Source organism: Geospiza fortis, unplaced genomic scaffold (genome assembly GCF_000277835.1).
Source record: "Geospiza fortis unplaced genomic scaffold, GeoFor_1.0 scaffold95, whole genome shotgun sequence".
Lineage (NCBI taxonomy): Eukaryota > Metazoa > Chordata > Aves > Passeriformes > Thraupidae > Geospiza > Geospiza fortis.
In genome coordinates, this window is record NW_005054333.1 from 1155896 (window position 1) to 1173679 (window position 17784).

At 35.4% G+C, this 17784-nt stretch overlaps 1 protein-coding gene across 3 annotated transcripts in view; it reads left to right on the forward strand.

Annotated features, from left to right (window-relative positions):
* TBC1D5 (TBC1 domain family member 5) overlaps nt 1–17784 on the forward strand; it is a 286443-nt gene that overhangs the window by 156333 nt on the left and 112326 nt on the right. For all 3 annotated transcript variants that reach the window (XM_031057620.1, XM_014307329.2, XM_031057619.1), the window contains 4 exons: nt 445–533; nt 1981–2031; nt 2125–2194; nt 7408–7580. In XM_031057620.1, the coding sequence (XP_030913480.1) occupies nt 445–533; nt 1981–2031; nt 2125–2194; nt 7408–7580 (383 nt within the window). The remainder of the gene's footprint in view (nt 1–444; nt 534–1980; nt 2032–2124; nt 2195–7407; nt 7581–17784) is intronic.

The window sequence follows — 17784 nt, forward strand, 5'->3', positions numbered from 1 at the left end:
CCTACTGTTACACTTTTATCTATGATTTTGGAACATTATAAAATACAAAATAATTTTACATTTTGTAATTTTTCTCTATTGCAGATCTCTGTACTGTAGATCATTATTATAATTATCATAAATAAAATTCATATTTATGAACACAGATCTTGAAGTAAACTGCCAGGTGCAGAGTTGCCTACCATTGCCAATTTGTTGTGTGTTGTGTTAGAAGAAGGGAGACTGACTTGTTTCTGTATATTATAGAAGAATAAACACTTGGATTTAATCAGAATTTAAGATAAAAGCCATTGATTATGAAACTGTTCTGTTAACAGTGTGAATGAATGTTCATGTTTTTAGTTAGTCTGCACCTAATATTGCTGTCTGCCTTATGCTGTGCATTAGGAACTATTATATGACTGGAAAATCTAAATATACTTTTGCTTCTCCTTTTTTGTTTAGGGCATGCATGAACTTCTAGCTCCCATTGTGTTTATCCTACATTGTGACCACCAGGCTTTTTCACATGCCAGTGAAGCTGCACAACCAAGGCAAGCATTGTGTTTTATTTGTATAAAAAGCGTCTTTCTTTAAAAAATCAATTGGCTGAACTATAGCTTATAAATATGTCCTCCATAATTCTCTGTTTATAATTCAGAAATTAATATCAGAAATCATTGCATCCTTGTGCTTTGATGGGAATGTCCTTATTTCATCTTTCCTACTGCAGCTTCTGAGATTTAGACATTGGCCTCTTCACAGACATTGGCTGTTGAAAAAATAGGGAGACAAGAAATTTAAGGAAAACCTTAATCTCAAAGCTTACATACTTATCTGTGGTTCTACCTCATCCTTATTGCCAGAAGTTGTTTTGCTTTTGTCACTGCAGAGAGTAGACAGATCAGTGAGCTCCACTCATAGAGTAGACATCTTACCACCAGCTCTCTTTCCTCATATCTTAAAAGGGGAAATAATCATTGAAGACAAATTGTTGGGATTGATATTTCTTTCATCACCTGCAGTGCTGTAGTTGTGATATCCAACTGTACTGTGACTGGATAGTAATATTATGTTTACCTATTGATCCTCTATTTCATTCAAAAATGTGTATGTGTGTATGCATGCAATCATGCTCATACATATAAAATATTGCATCACATGGTTGTCTGCTTTTATTCTTGCCTCATATGTAAGGCTTTTGTTTTTATTAAAAGAGAAAAAAGAAACCAGTTTCATTCTTGTGATATTTCAGATATTTCATTTGGTTTTTTGCACACTGGAGTCCAGCAGTGAATAAAAACTAATTAAATTATGTGTGCAATATAATATAACCTCTGTAGGTACCCTGCAACGTGACTGCCCAAAGGGAGTTAAGCATTAAGATGATTATCTACAAGTGTGTGTTTTTATTCAATGTCTGTCCTTAGATATCCTAAAATTACCTAGAAGATGCTCTTCAGTGCTAAACAACTTAAAATAACCATGTGTTATGTACAGCATTCTGTTCCATCCCCACTGAAAAAGTAGAGCTAAGCAGCAAAGTAGATGGAAAAGAGGTGCTGTCACTGATTAATTGCTGTTAAAGTACAATAAAAATACAGGCTATTAAAACAAAATAAATTAATGTTTTGATACTGCATATTTGACCAGTAACCTTTTTTTTTTTTGTTTAGGATAAACAGTGATAGATTGTGCAGCAATCAATTATTCTAGATCAAGCATATTCAAATAATACATTGTGACATTCAGTAATTTGTTATTTGGAATAATTAGATGGTTACTTCATTGTAGTGCAGACAAGGCAGCTAATTTGGTTTTGATCTTTATAAAAAGGAAAGACTTCATTTGTTCAATGGAGTTGCTCTTTTTAATTAAAAAGGCTAGTTTTCTCATTTGCACTTTATATGAAAGTTGGCTTATAAATACATAATACTACATGGAGAACGCTGACCAAAAATAAACATTCACATTTGGATTGTTCACTGTTGCTTTTTTCAGTGAGGAAATGAAAGTTCTTTTGAATCCTGAATATCTGGAACATGATGCCTAGTAAGTTTTAACAAGTTTCTTTACATTTAATTTGCTCTTATTTGTAATTGACCCCATTATTTAACACCAAGTTTCTGGGTTGTTCCCTTTCAGTGCAATGTTCACGCGTCTTATGAAAACAGCAGAACATTGGTTTTCAACTTTTGAGCATGACAGTCAGAAGGTAAATATTGCTTTAAAATTTACTTACTGTGCTTTTAACCAAATGTGATTTTAATATGATTGATGTTCTTTAAAGCTAGCTGCTAGACATTTCTTAACTTGGTTACAGCAGTCTCAAACAAGTTTACAGTCTTTAAAGGTTCTTCAGAATTTGGTCGTAAGCACTTGTGGAGTGTCTTCAGGTGAGAGTTTCTATCTGTTGAAAGATCAGTTGGTAATCAAAAGGCAAGTGTACAGACACAGATTTTTCTGTATATAAGTGATGTCCTTGCATAGCATTTGAAAGAGTGCCTGTCATACTCACTTCTATGTGCCAAAAACTCGTGCAAATGTTATTTTAAATAAATGCCTGTAGGTAGAGTATTAAGGCATGAATTATTTTCAGCTGTTTACAAACAGTTTGCTTTGAAACCAAAACTTTACCCATAGACTGTCTGTCAAATATCAGGGTGTATCTTTCCTTGATATAATCACTCCATTTCCTTCATTTTTCTTAACCTTAGGATATTCAAACACAGGAAATTTCTGTGCCTTCAGATCTCTGGTGTATCTGTATGGACACTATTGACTTTAGTATGTTGCTGCTTTCATAAAAAAGCTTTTATAGTGTTCTGAGTTTAGTTCTACAGAACCCTCCTTTGCAGGGACCTTCTAGAGACCATCTTGTCCTTGTCTGAATTTTTTGATTCATGGCAGAAAGTACAATTCCCTCAGTCAGTTGCTCAAGATTTCCTTTGGCAACTTCTTTTCTTGTCTCTTTCCATCTTCATGTTTCTCTTTTATTTTTAATTGTGGAAAACTATTTGTGTGATGGAACGTATGTGTGGAGGCTCTAGCAAAATGTTATTAACAGTGTTATGGGTATTGCCAAGACTTTCAGTGTATTATATCCTACAAGAGTTGGTGGCCCAGCTTAGTTTCAGTTTGATTCACTTCACTATTTTTCGCATGGAACATGGGGAGAATATCTAGAGTTAACAAAAACTTCATGAGAATTCAGTTGATTATGGATGTCCATATGTGTGCACCTAAACCTATAGTTGCAAACTGTAATAAGGGAGTACTGGTTTGAATGGTGGTTTTGTCAGTCTAACGAACTAAAAACTGTTTACCAAAGACTCATTTAAAACCATCTATTTCCTTTAAATATTTAAAATATTATATATTTATCATATATGGATCATTGATGTCTTAGCCTAAACTATCTACAGTTATAAATTATTTGGATTTTTATATCATTTCAGTAGCTAGGGATAAAGCATATGAGATACAAATTTTATGAATTTACTACATAGGCACTTTTATTTCAATAACAAGGCTGTGAGATGTGTTTCTCTGAGTGTAGCTTTTCAAAATTCAGTGTATTCAAATGTATTTGTTCCAGTTTCTGTGACAGAGGTGGTAGAGTCTGAGGTTGAGTTTTATTCCAGGGAATAAATAGGTATGCTTACAGATTTGCAGTGCTTGGGTAGAAGGTGAAAGTTTACATTGCCCTTTGCAGTCCTTTCATGGCATATAAAATTAACAGAGCAAAGTGAATGGATTAATATCTAGTTGTTTGTTTTTGTTCTTTGCAAACATGTATAATCTTTAATAATCCTTTCTTGTACATATGCCTTTTACAATCGTGACTTTGAGGGTTAGCTACATAGTAAAGTGTGAATCTTCACAAAGGAAGCAATGAAATTGTGTGCTCTGAGAGACATGTTACATTTTACAACCTCTGACAGTTGTTTCCATTACTCCCAATTGCCATTAGAGGAACTTCTCCAGCTACTCCATTCCCTAGTGGTTAATGAGAGAAATCTGTCCTCAGTTTATACTTGTACTATGTCCTAGCCTCTCTTTACTGCTGTAGCATTTGTTTCCTAAATGCATGAATATATAAATTGTATTAGTATCGACTACCAGCCATTCCAGTTCGTGTTGTGGTAGGTAATGTTTTGTTACAGCACTTGATGACTCTGTTCCTTATACTTTGCTGAAGTTTTCAGCTGCATTTCACTGGTATTCATATTTGAACTGTTCTTAGGGGTGAATCTGGTGCTCTCCTATAAACAGTACAGCACACTCTGAGCCGTCCCTCATTTTTTCTTTCTATTGTGAACCACATTCTTTTAGTATTGATCGTTTATGTTTCATAGATGTTACTAATAGATGACTAAACACATGCACTCAAATCTTTTTGCAAGACCTGAAGACTCACAAAAAGAAAATTTATGTTTTCTCTCACATGGCAAATAATAATGTAGTGAGTACAAGCAGGAGCACAGTATTGTGTTGTCCACTTGGCTTAGGCACAAGCACTGTGAGTCATTTCTAGTTAAACATTTTGGCGGCTTGGTTTTATTAGTTTATTTGAGCATCTTTCTGTTTGGGCTGTTTGTTTCACACCAGCTATGTGATTTTTGGAGCAATTTCAACTGACTAGAGGTATTGTCATTTTCTCAACCAAATTGCGTGAGAGGAGAAAACAGACATGACTTTGTTGCACTCTAGTCTTCCATCGAGCTTCTTGGTGGAGTACACGGAATCCGGAGGCATGGACAGGCAAGGCTGAGTTATTGGCTGCAGCTGCTGCCTCACAGATTCTGTCATGCCTTGAAGATTTCTGTTAATAGGGTTAATTTCTGAGATGCTGATAAACTGCATTTTGATGGATACCATTTACTTATCTCCTGCTTTTAGAAAAAGCAAGCCAGCTTATACTATTGGATACACTTAGCCATGTTTGATAGTCAGTCAGTCTGACAGTCAGCAATGTGTCAGTGCTGCATTATGCCAAGGTGCACAAATGCTGCAAGTGACAAATAACTCCAATTTTGGCACAGTGGAAGCTTGCATTAGTTTTTGATATTCACCATCTTTCGTCACTTGAGCCAGGGTTTAATAATCTGTCTTGTAATTTTGTAAAGATGGCTTGAAACCCACAGACGACTAATGGTGTAAAGACTAAACTGAGTAATAGCTAGTCTTTTCATATTACAAGTTCATGTAAGCAGAGGGATTCTGATGTTGAGCTTTCCACATAAGGTTTTATACCTATAATAAAGAAAAGCTTAAAAACACAGGTCTTCCAAGTCATCAGAGCTCTGAATGCATGAAGTGGTGAAGCTGAAGTTAAAGTCAGTTTGAATAAATCACAATAAAGTTTATACCCCAGATGTGTGCCAAATGACAGAATATGCACAGTCTACAAATACACAGAGTTACGAACTTTTATGATTGGTTTCAAAGATAAATCCATATGTTTATGAAGAAAATTAATATAGACTGAAATTTAGCATTAAGACAATATTACTATATCAGGCTTTAAGAGTGGTTTTCTGTATAGAAGAATATTAGTGGATACCTAAAATATTTTCAATATTTTGCATTCTTGCATATGATCAAGAAAATAGTGAAATTATAGGAAATAACCATACAATGCAGAAATAAAATTTGGAGTACAAAGAATGCTGCCCAGCTTGGTAAGAAAGAATTTACTAGAATAATTTTAAAAATAAGGTAGGAGAAATATCATTTCTTAATGTATCTGTAGCTGTGAAGAACTTTGGTATTTAACTAAGTAACAGCATTGCCTATTGGCCTCTAAGACACTAGATGTTTTATTTTAAATTCCTGTTTGTTAGAATAGCAAAGATTTTGAATGAATACAACCTATGTCAGTGAGCTTCATTTGACAGTCTGAGGGAGCTTTTGTCAAGTGATTTGCTGGAGTATCTTAAATGAATATGTCTTGGTACCACAATACCATGGTTAAACTACCACACTATAATAGACAGATCAGTCCCTTCGCTGTAATTGCCATAGCAAAGCAACAATTAAGCAGATTTTAAGATACAATTTATAATCAATCAGGTCCTTAAATAGAAACATATTACCTGAAATCACTGCTCAACATCCTACCATATTTTCTGCAGTACAGAAATCGAATAATTAAGAAAAGGTACTTCAAGCAAACACAAAAATAGACTCTTTGGCAGACATTATTAAATGTTCACTGCCCATTTTTATGTTAAACCATGTTGTAAGTGATTTTGAAATAACCATAGGAAATGACACTGGGAATAGCTTACACAGCAAAAATAAACTTTCTTTGTTATTGAATGTTAAAAATAATTCTCTTTTCATAATATTGAAACAAGTGAATTTGTATATAAACAATGTAAAGTGCAATGAAGCCTCCTGAAATCATTAACCCTTTGAGCTGGATAATGATTCTCTATCAATATAGTGAGCAAAAGTGTAGAAAAACAGCAACTGTTTTTTCAAAGTGAAGCTTTTAGGTCAGAGGTCATGATGACAGATTGTGGCAAAGTCATTACAAAATTCTTCTCTTCTTTCTGTTCCAATTTTCCCTGTTTTATAACCTTAACATTGTTCCTAACAGATAATTTCTCCATTTCTCTGCCCTCCTGTCTTTCTCTTGATAGGTTTGACTTCTCCTTTTTTATTTTTGGTTCTCCTTCTTATATGTTTCCTATTCAGTGCAATTCATTACTTGCTGCATTTCTTTCTAGCATTCTGTCTCTTTTTCAATAATACTTCACTCTTTTGCAAGAAGAATGAATTTAATGCAGTTCGTTTTCAAGGATGCTAATACTCCACTGGTTTTCACTTGGGGTGTGTTGTGTTGTAGCTCATGGCATAGTTTGCACAGCCCTCAGGTCCAACCAACTGCTGTCTCAATGTTCTATTTCTTTTTTCCTTTAGAAGTTTCTGATGCTTTATCAAAGCTGTGTAGGTTTTAAGGTAAAACCACCAGATTTTCTGTGCTAGGAAAGCCTGTTTAGAAAGGATTGTTTGAAAATAAGTTACTTCCTATTCAGTATGCAATTTATTGTCCTCTGAGGGCATATATTATCTACTGAGTTACCATTCATCTGCTTTATTCTGGACTGACTCAGACTGCTGATATTAAAGCTAAAATAAAGCTGTCAACACTTAGAGCATGAAAAGTAAAGCATGCACGTAAAAATTGATGTGCAGAATGACGGGCACTCCTTGGCAGTCCTGGGAAAGGGAATCCCACAATACCTTCCACAGAAGTGGATGCTTGAGATTCCTCTTCTGGTGTAAAATAAATGAGTTATTGCTATGTTTATTTGGAAGTCAGTGTTTGCAACAAATGAAATCTCCTGTACACAATCCCTTTAGATAGTAAGGCTTCATGGTTTGTTCTGTTTTTCACCCTGTTATCTGTATCTGCAGGAGAAAGATGTGATGATAACACCTATGCCCTTTGCAAGGCCACAGGACTTGGGGCCATCTATTGCTATTGTAGCAAAAGTAAATCAAATTCAGGATCATCTGCTGAAGAAACATGATATTGAGCTGTACATGCATCTGAATCGACTGGAAATTGCTCCACAGATTTATGGACTGTAAGTGTTTGCAAATCATTATTTAATTTAATTCCTTGCGGGTTTTGCTTCACTATATTAGGAAATTTTTTCCCCTTAAATTTTGGATTAGAGGAATGGGACTAAAAAGAAGTACTTAACTCTTAGAACTTACTTGTTTTGCAGCATTAAATGCCACCCTACTGCTGCAGCTGTGACACTGGCATTTCCAGTGCAGATAAAGTCCATTCAGCTGCATATTAGAAACCCTGATGAAGATTCCTGTACTTTCCAAATAAAATGCAGAGTTCTCCTGTAAGAACACATGGGATAATAGGACATAAAAAACTATTAGCATTGAGTGATTTATTTACTTCATTTTATCACCAATTTAACATCAGTGAACTTTTCCCTATTGTGTATGGGGTTTTGGATGCTGGTAATACAGGGCGAGTGGCATGTTAAGAGTAAAGGCATAGGTATAACAAATTGTGTGTGTACAGAGTCAGCCCAAGTATTCCCTTTTCCATGAAGCTGCTTCATATCCAGTCAGCTGATTGTGTATTGAATACCCCCATTCCAGGGGGGCTTATTGGGCCAGGTGTGATTTGGATGTGGCCTTATCTATGCGTTTGTGCCTCACTGAATCCAAAATATTTATAGCTGCTGTAGTCAGTCTGGCTCAACACAGAGTGTGTAATTTCTGTGAACCATGAGCAATGGTGAGATGACCATGGTTTGCAAGAATAATCTTGCCTTCATTGTCTGGGATTCTAGAAATTTGATTAATTTTGATAATTCCTTAAGGAGTTGGAAAGCCATATATGCCTTTGCAGGGATAGAGAAAATGACACTTTTTAAATTTTTTTTCAGTGATTTAAAGTAAGATTGATTTTGCCTTAAATTAAAAAAAAAGTTATAGGTGTGAATTTCTAAATGCAGTTGTGGATTTTAACAACTGAATAGGAAATAGAGAAAGGGAAGGGAAAGGTGACTGTAAATGTCAGGCCATAGCTGCAATACTTAACATTAAAGTCTAATTTGATGTTACTGTAACATAGTATACTCTCAAGAGAAGAGTTGAGCTACTTATTAATAACTTACATTAGGAAGATAAATGTGATTCTACAAATCTTACTTAAATACACTTTATAGGTATGAGTTACCTTTTGGGGGGGGGGGGGAACAGGCCAAGTAAACTCAAATACAGAGAGGACAGATTGTCCTATTACAATATTTTTTGCGTAGTGTATTTTGTTAATATCTTCACTAGTTGGAAGAGAAAGCAAACATCCCTGATAAACTTCAGGGGTAGTAATGAATAAGTAGACTGTATAAATATCAAGGGAAACAAAAATACATTGTTTCATTTATGAAGACTTGTGAAAACAAAGAGAGAATAAAATAAGTTAAACTTCAGAAATTTGCAAACAAATATTTTGGGGCAAAAATAATTTGAAATGTAGGTATTCTCGTCAGTTTAAGATTTTGCCTTTCAGTAAGAGAAATAATTGGAAGAAAAAATTATATTTTAGCTCTAAACATAATATTATAATAACAGAAGAATGATTCAGTCTGATGTGGCATAAATAGAACTGAATCTGAATAAAGAAATTTACAGTTAAGAGAATGAATTATGAGAGAGAGCTTCAGGCTGACTATCAGGAAAACCTTACTAACAGGGAGCTGTTAGACTGTAAAATAATATATTAAAATTAACAAAGGAAAAGCCATCAGAATGTTTTAAAAACAGGCTTTGAAAAGCTCTCAGAATGGGTGATATCATAAAGACGGAGTCTGCATTGGTAGAAGAGGAAAGTAGGTTACCTGTGAGGTCATATCCTTCTCTGATTCCTGATTTGATATAGACAGGAGAAAAAGAAAGGAAAAGGGGCATGACTGTGTTGTGTTATTCTCACCTTTAATGATGTCTGAACTCTTCAGAGTAGTAATTTCCAGTAGTGAGCCCACTGAAAGTCTGAGACACTGTATCTTTTCCTGTATTTAACATTTCTTGAACTAGAAACAGCATTTCTTAAACAACATTGTTTATCAATAATTGCTTAACCTAACTAAGCTGCAGAATTCATCTGATTTTTTTGTTAAGGTTTATTGTTTTGCTGAAGATTTAACAACAATAAATATTCATCTGTCAGCCTTGATACCACTCATAAAATATACAAATGGTAGAAGGAAGACTGGGAACTTTGCTCAAAAGATATTATGGCGTTCCTAGATCAACATGAAAGGCCTGTATTTAGTAGCAGTCTACCCTAATTTGCACAAGTTATAAAGTTCACTTATTTAAAATTGTAGCATTTTATACTTTGCATCCTTCTATAACCTTCTGGGGCAACACAAAAACACTTCTTTGCATTTTTATACAGTTGATTCCATCCTTTGGTGTTTTCAAATGCTTCTTTTTATTTTTCAAACACTACCAAGACTTGTTCTGCTGGGTGGTCAGGTATTCCAGCTGGTTGTACATTCCCATGTTCAGAAACTGTCCTTTACAATAAAATGTGAATATACACTCCCTGAAATTTTGCTTACCTGCTTGCAAGACCAAGGCATTTCAGTATGTGTGGTACAACTCATTAATTTTGGTTGCTGCCCAGTTTTGAAGTTTTAGCTCAAAGCAGTAGATTGCCTTCTCTTCCAGAGTGCAGCAATGAACAGACTTCACATTCCCTGGCTGTCTCATTCCATTGTTGATGGGGGAAGGAACCCATTTAGGTTCAGCAAGGTATACTGGGTCCTGGCTGTGCCATACTTCCATGCTCTGGAAGTTCAAGTTGATGTCACAGACAGCAGCAGCCTTAGCACAGGAGTTGCTGTATTTGGAAATTTTGAGACTGCACTTTCATTCACTTGCAGTCAGCACGGCTTGTCCCTCTGATAATTATTCAGCTGCTATTAATATCAGCTGAAATGGAACCAGCAATACAGAGATAAAGGGTTTTTGCCTTATCATTCCTTAGTCTTCTTTCTTTGCCTTGTCTCTAGCCTGCACCCCAAGATAATGTTTTGCAGAGTAATGTTGTTTCACTCTCCTGGTAGTACTGTGAATAGTCTAACCAAACTATAATAATTATCTAATCATACCTAATTTTGTACTTTGTAAAGTCAAGTACAAGAATGGTTTGAAAATAAAATGGAATTGATTACATTAATAGTTCAGTGACATGCTTCCTGATAATAAACCTTTCTCTAAACAAAAAGAAAAAATTGCTAGGATTGAACATAAAGATCGGGTATTCCAAAGGGTTGACAGATTGAATATTCAGTTTAATTTTAAAATTAGAGGAGTTAACAATGATTAATGTCCTAGATTAACTGGTACTCTGATGTTAATTTCTTTGACCCTTACATCTAATTCAAGTTAAAGTAAAAAATATTGCAAAATGATACTGCATTTTCCACAGTGGCCAGTGCTTGCAGGGACAAATTAAACAGGTTAGGCTCTCAGCTTGAGAAGGGACAGGGCTTGAGAAAAGTCTTTATATACCTGTAGTTTAGGACATTATCTTCCATTTAAAGGAATTTGTAGTAGGCAACTTCTTTTACATTTCGCTGGAAAGATTAATCATTTGGAAATGTCCCACATAATATTATTATTATGTATGAGTCTGTATGAATCAAGTTATATAATATAATATTATTAACACTTTATTTTATTTTATTTTATTTTATTTTATTTTATTTTATTTTATTTTATTTTATTTTATTTTATTTTATGTACTGAGGGAGAATTATATTGCACCAAATGAATTTCTCATGGAACTGCATGCAATAAGTACAGCCAGATCACGTAAATATAAATATGATGCAGTTGTATAGAAATAATACACAGAAAGATAATGACAAGGTATAAGGATAAAAAGCTTTATTTAAGAACAAAAATTAAATCTTGGCATATACTCACCAGTTTCTGCATCATAACACTGATGGCGGTATTATAGTGGGAAAGCAAACTCTTCCTAAGCACATATCCAGCAGACAGTAAAGCATGTGCAGAAGTGAGTGTAAATGTTTCATGGTGACCTTAGCTCAGCACTGGCAGCGATGACTCTGGCTCGTGCTGCCCCTTTGCTCTGCAGCCATCGGTCACAGAGACACTGCCCCTGCCCCTCCAGAGGCACTTGGGCTGCCACTGCCCCGGCACAAAGCTCTCCTCAGGAAGCTACTGAAGAAATACAAAACAAAAGAGAAGGGTGCAAACTAAGTTGCAAGGAACCAGGCATGAGTGTAGATCTGAAGGTAGTGTTGGAAAGGTTATGTTACGGTGAAGTCAACAGCAGATGTGCTGCTCCACTATTGCTATTCTTACTTGCTTTGCTGTGAGCACTGCTGTGGGGCATCCACCTGTTTTAGTTTCTCACCCGTGGCATTATGGTACCAGGCAGTATTCTTTTGCGTAATCAGATTGGTCTCTGGAGGGAGAATTTAAAGGATGTTACTTGTATAGTAAAGGAACATAAATCATATTCATTGTATCAAAAAAAAAATAATAATCCTACTAGCTATCTTAGAATAAGAAATCTTTATGATCTGCAGAAAAAGTAGGTCAAAGATCAGTATTGCTGAGGAGAGCTTCTCAGATCATGCAGGATGCCTGAGTTTGTTTTGGATTCTCACACCAAAAGAAAATGAGATAATATATGACATGGTCCAAAACCATTGCATTTTCTCTGTAGCTTTTAATCCAGTGTCATCAATCAATTGGACAGCAATTACAATGAAAGCAACTTGGAGGTATTGTGCACGTAGTAGAGGAACCACCAAAATCTGGCCTTGTTATTAAAAAGCAAGTATCTGGCAGTGAGTATCTAGAAATGGGTAAGACTAAGCAAATACAAAGTCTTTCTGAACAAAGCAGTAATTCTCATTTGAATGTTCAGGACCAAATTAATCATGAACTTAGTATCTGGAACTGCTGTTGATTTCCAGTACTTCTTTTCTGTTTGAATTTAACAAAGGATTATATATAAAACAGATTTTAACGGACTATAAATCCCACCTTGTCTCTCAGTAGACAACTTGTTGAGGATTTAGTGCCAGATGACCAGGCCTTCTTAATGTCCACTATTGGTCCCACAAGTTACAAGATACATTCTACTGGATTTTTAAATAGAGCTTTTGGGGACTGACTCAGGCATCTGAAGATGTTACTATGAATTCTGTCTTGCATAATGAAAAATGTACTGTAAGAGGAAACCTTTCTAAGTTAGCTGACAGAAGGAAACATCTGAAGCTACTTTAGGAAGCTACCATGTATTTTGATGGAGACAGGGATTGCCTCAGCTACTGCTGCCATACCAATTGTACTGCAATGGTTTTCTAATTCAAATTACTTCCTCTTTGCAAATAAACAAGGACAATTCTTTGAAGATCACAGTAGGTATTGTACCTCAGGCAGCAAGCAAATCCTGCTTAACTCTAAAAGGTGCTTTTTCTTCTGTTTTGAAGTAAGGCTACTCACACTTTTGTGCTCTTAAATTATAGATATCTGTTCCTCATTGCTGAGTTCCTCAAAAAGCTTTCTAGTTCATTGGTTGAAAAAATGTATATTTCTTTTTGTGCTGATTCTTGTCATGTATTAAGTTAAAAATTACAGTATGATGAACTTGTGATTTTGTCCTTTTCCCAACTGTCAAAAATAGTATTTTAGTTTTACTTCTGACTTTAAGATTTTAATATGTAAATACTGTTAAAGACCAGTCTATAAACAGAATGAAGGATTGGTTGAGGTGTCAAAAGTGTTTGTCAGAGTTTTACTCTCCTGCTGCATAATTATGTGCTGAGATGATAATGAGCAGTACTGGATGTCTGTGAGGATGGAATGCAGATTTGTCGTTTTGATGCTCCTTGATGCAGGTGATGTGCTTCCCATATGAAGTACAGGGAGTTATCTTTATCTGGGAAGGAAACAAGCAAGAAAGCTTCCATTTTGACTTTTGTTGCATACCCTGAAAAGAAAAAACCTAGCAGTATTAAACATAAATTGGCTTAGAGACCACTGGATTTGAATAGAATTAGTATCTTCTTAAATCTGTGATGAATTTAGTGGGCATATAGACAGGTGCTTGGAAGGCTATCTTTGTCCTTTTTTGGTTTTTATTTGGTTTTTTGGGTTTTTTTGTTGTTGTTGGTTTTGGTTTTCTGTTTACTTACGTAGGCAGTAGCTGTTGACTATAAAGCAGAACAATGTCTAGAGAAGTTCTACTCCAATAAGGAATTTAAGGTTCCATATATCAAGTATTTACCTCTCTTTTATTTTCTTTATACCTAAATCACATCAGCTGTTCAGATTAACCAGGTACTGTTTAATTTAGTGCACCATTTTGTTTCTTTCAATGGCATGGAACTTAGTCTAGAAAACTCATCTTGGAAATTGATACAAAAAAGGCAATAAGTGGGTCAAGTAACTGTTGCAGAAAGTAATTATCTCAGCATATGCCTAAAAATGAAACTGTCCTAACATGCCCATGCTGAAATGATGTTAGGAGGCAAAATACAGCACTTTGGACTTAAGGATTTGCTAGTAACCAAGACATTTCCTGTAGAGTCCAGTCCTGTGGATAATTCATGTATTGGTTAAGCAGTGCTCCATCCTCTACTTATTCTTACTGAGTCTATATGAATCAAGTTGGTACGGGCATGCAATCACATGTGACTAGCAACTCCTTAATTTTCCTGTAAAGACAGACCTTCAGAAATTATAATGAAGTATTGAAGAGAACCATGTGCACCATCCAGCAGGGAAAGATCACCCTGTCATCAGTCCTTTAGATAAAAGTCAATGTCCAAAAGTTGTCTGAAGGCTAATAGAAGCATCTCAAAATCTTTTGTGTCATGTCTATGCACTTAAAAAAGAGCCACACAAAGCAGACCCTCTGCTACAATCCAAGACCAATGGTAAGGAATGGTAAACACAATTTAATGAGTAAATTGCAAAATTTAGAAGTTACACCAAACTAGGATCTAGTGGGTAATGCAGCTAAGAAAATTTTGTTTGAAATCTTTAAACAAATCAGCATGAAATACTTAAATGCATAATGTTGGCCTGTTGGAAGCAGAGGTAATCTCATTTAAAAAACCCTCAGGTTTTAATACTTAGTCATTATTCCATGTCAGAACAAACTAGGCCATTTTGGATTTTTCTAGGTGGGGAGAAGGATGACAAGGAATTGCATTTGAGAAAAAACCAATTGGTCGTGACCTCCCTTGAGGTGTGGGATGTCAACTTTAGGGATAGCACAGTCTTCAGCCTTAGCCTAGGACATGTTAATCATCTGTCTCTTCAGGGTCATTTTCATCTGAGTTCTTCATTTTAGCAGAAAATTATATCCTGAAACCACAATTCATTACTAATGAAAATGTTGTTGAAAATTAGTGAAATAGTAATTCTGTAGGAATATGGCCAGTCTGCATTTTCTCTAGAAGCATCTGATTGCCCAGTAGAATGCAGTTAATTGGCAGTATGTTGCAGTATATAGTGTCAGCATCGGGAAGAATTCTTCCTTTTTGGGTTTTCTCTGCACCAAAGTAATAATTCACCAGGTAGTCAAGTCACTGCTTCCACTTCAGATACCAAGATTAGTTCTTGGATAGGCATTTCTACCCTTATAGACCGTGCTCTCCCTGCCCTTCAGCCTAACCAGATGTTACAGACTGAGGTGAGGGGTTTGGGCGAGGGAGGGGGAAAGGTGGGGAATCCTACAGACAACCTATATAGTTCCCCTTACATGTTCTGAATTTCCTCTGGCAGTTGTTTTATTGGGAGTTCTTGACTTAGAAAGATTCATAACAGAGTTGGAAGTCCATGCAACAGTAAAAGATCCTGCCCTGAAAATAATGCAACAGTCTGTCCTAATTTTTAAAATGGGTGAGCTGGATAGTAGTTCTCCATGACCTTGTGAACCTCTTTCCAACATCTTGTTAGAGTCGTAGAAGCCTCATCAATAAAAAAAAATCTTGTTCCAAATAGGTGCACGCCTTGAGTATCTTTTCTGATTCTGATGTGGTTTTGAGCAAGAATTTTTAAAAGTACCCTATGAAATATTAAAGCAAGCCATCCATATCCGAAGAATAAAATCCATTAACGCAGGTCACAGGAATAGGTTGCTCAAGAGTAGTGCTGTTAATTAGGGTGCACAATTTTGTGTAACTTTTGCATATTGTATGAATTCACCATATTTTAGTCTAGGTAAAGCACGAAAAATTATGTCTGAGAAACATTTCTAAGAATAGAATTATTTCACTGAAGTAAAGCTGTAAAAATGGGGATAATATTTCATCACACCTCATACTGAATATAATAGCAAGAGGCCCTAAAGGGTTAAGGTACATAACTTAGCAGGAAGACTCCACAGATTTTGGCAAGAGAAAAATCTGTGCACAGCATTGCGACACAGAATTGTCTAGTGAAAAAGAACAAAAGCAGACAAGAGTAGGAGCTTTTTTCCAATACAAATTTTGAAATCAATGAACGAGTCATACTTGAATCTTTACAGAAAGCCAAGGGTGCTACCCATCTATATTCTTTCCCTGAAAACACTCAGCACAGCATTTGCAGCTTGGTATTGACTGTCAGTGATGACTCCCTTGAACTTCCAGATAGCACTGTTTCTAAGGAAAAAAGGCCATGGATGTACCTAGACTTTGTTATTAACTATGGAATGTATTGATAGCGGAACAGCAATTCTTCCCAAATTTCAGAGAAGCAAAATGACATCACCCAATATAACATCAGCTTGAGAAGTCCATGAGAGAGCACTGCCTTTCATAGACTTTTATACTGCCATCTGTCACTTTTAATGGTCTGCTTTTCTTAACTTCTTATCACCTTATTTGAAATTAGGAAATTAGGACCATGGTTAGCATACTTCCTTTGAATACCTTTTATACACTTTTTTGTCTGGAAAAAGTGCCCAATACAATGATCTTTGAATGCCACAGAAGCAATATCTTTTGCTCATGGTATTGAGAAAAGGGAGAGAGAAAAGAAATTTCATTTTTTTTCTGGTTTTTAAGTTCACAATATAATATAATGCAGAAAATATGAGATAATTAAACTCCTGCAGCTTCTGACTGCTTGTTACTCCTACTGGTAATGCTACCAGACTTTTATTCACAGAAGTAGAGACGTTAGCAAAAAATATTTTCATACTTTGGATAAATCTGTACACATACCCACATGTGCAGTGTAGCAGCAGAACTGTGTAACATGTTGTATGTTATGAAATATCTGTACAGTGTTTAACTCAAAATTCCATCACATCTAAGTGAAGTCTGTAGTTGTGTACAGCACACACAGTGAATGTCGTGTGAGCTGTTAGAGTCTAAGCTTGGGCCTTGCAGTCTATTCTATTTCTAGCACGTACATTTAGGAATGACATGCAAAATCAGTAATATCAGGTTCAGGGGGTTTTTTACTAATGGAAATACAGATCTCTAGAAGTATATGGGACATTTTGAATCAAAGAATTCTCATTGTCTTACTTATCTATGAGAGAAATCACAGAAGAGTAATGTCAACAGAAGAAAACAGTCCTTGCAGAAAACTTACAACGGAATAGCATGCTTAATATCTAGAAACATTAATGATGATGGTTATATCTCTATAAACTGAGCAGTAGAAAAGATAATGGCATCTTTGTCTTTAGCATTCATATATTAGTATTAATGGTTTGACATGCTACTTATTGAAAAGCTGTTTAAAATAATCGAAATAGATTTAATTCTCCTTTTTCTTACTTCAATAATTGTAATCAGAAAACCTTTTTAATGGTGTAATCCCAAATCCAGCTGAAGTACGTAGTTATACGTCCTGCTTTAATGTACGTCTGAGCTCTGGGACTCTCATGCTGAAACACATTCCCTGATTTATCTTCTGTCTAAACTATTTCTTACATTATGACTTTGTGCTGCAGCCTTTGACATTCCCTGTGACATCATGAGACAGCTGTGTTACATTGTGTTTAAGCAGTACTAAACCTTTAAACTTTAAACGAATATTTTTCTTCTCAGAGGTATAAATAGAATATGTAATAAGCATCTGTGGGATATGCAATTAATGTCACTTGTGAGGAAAGGCCTTCATGATGCACTTGGGTTTTGGCACTCTTAAATTATGAGCTCTTTACTACACTCATGGGATAAATTCCATATCCCCCAGATGCTTATTATGTATCTTCCATCTCCCTTAATTCCTATTAGCTGGATTAGTAGTTGTTGTGATGTT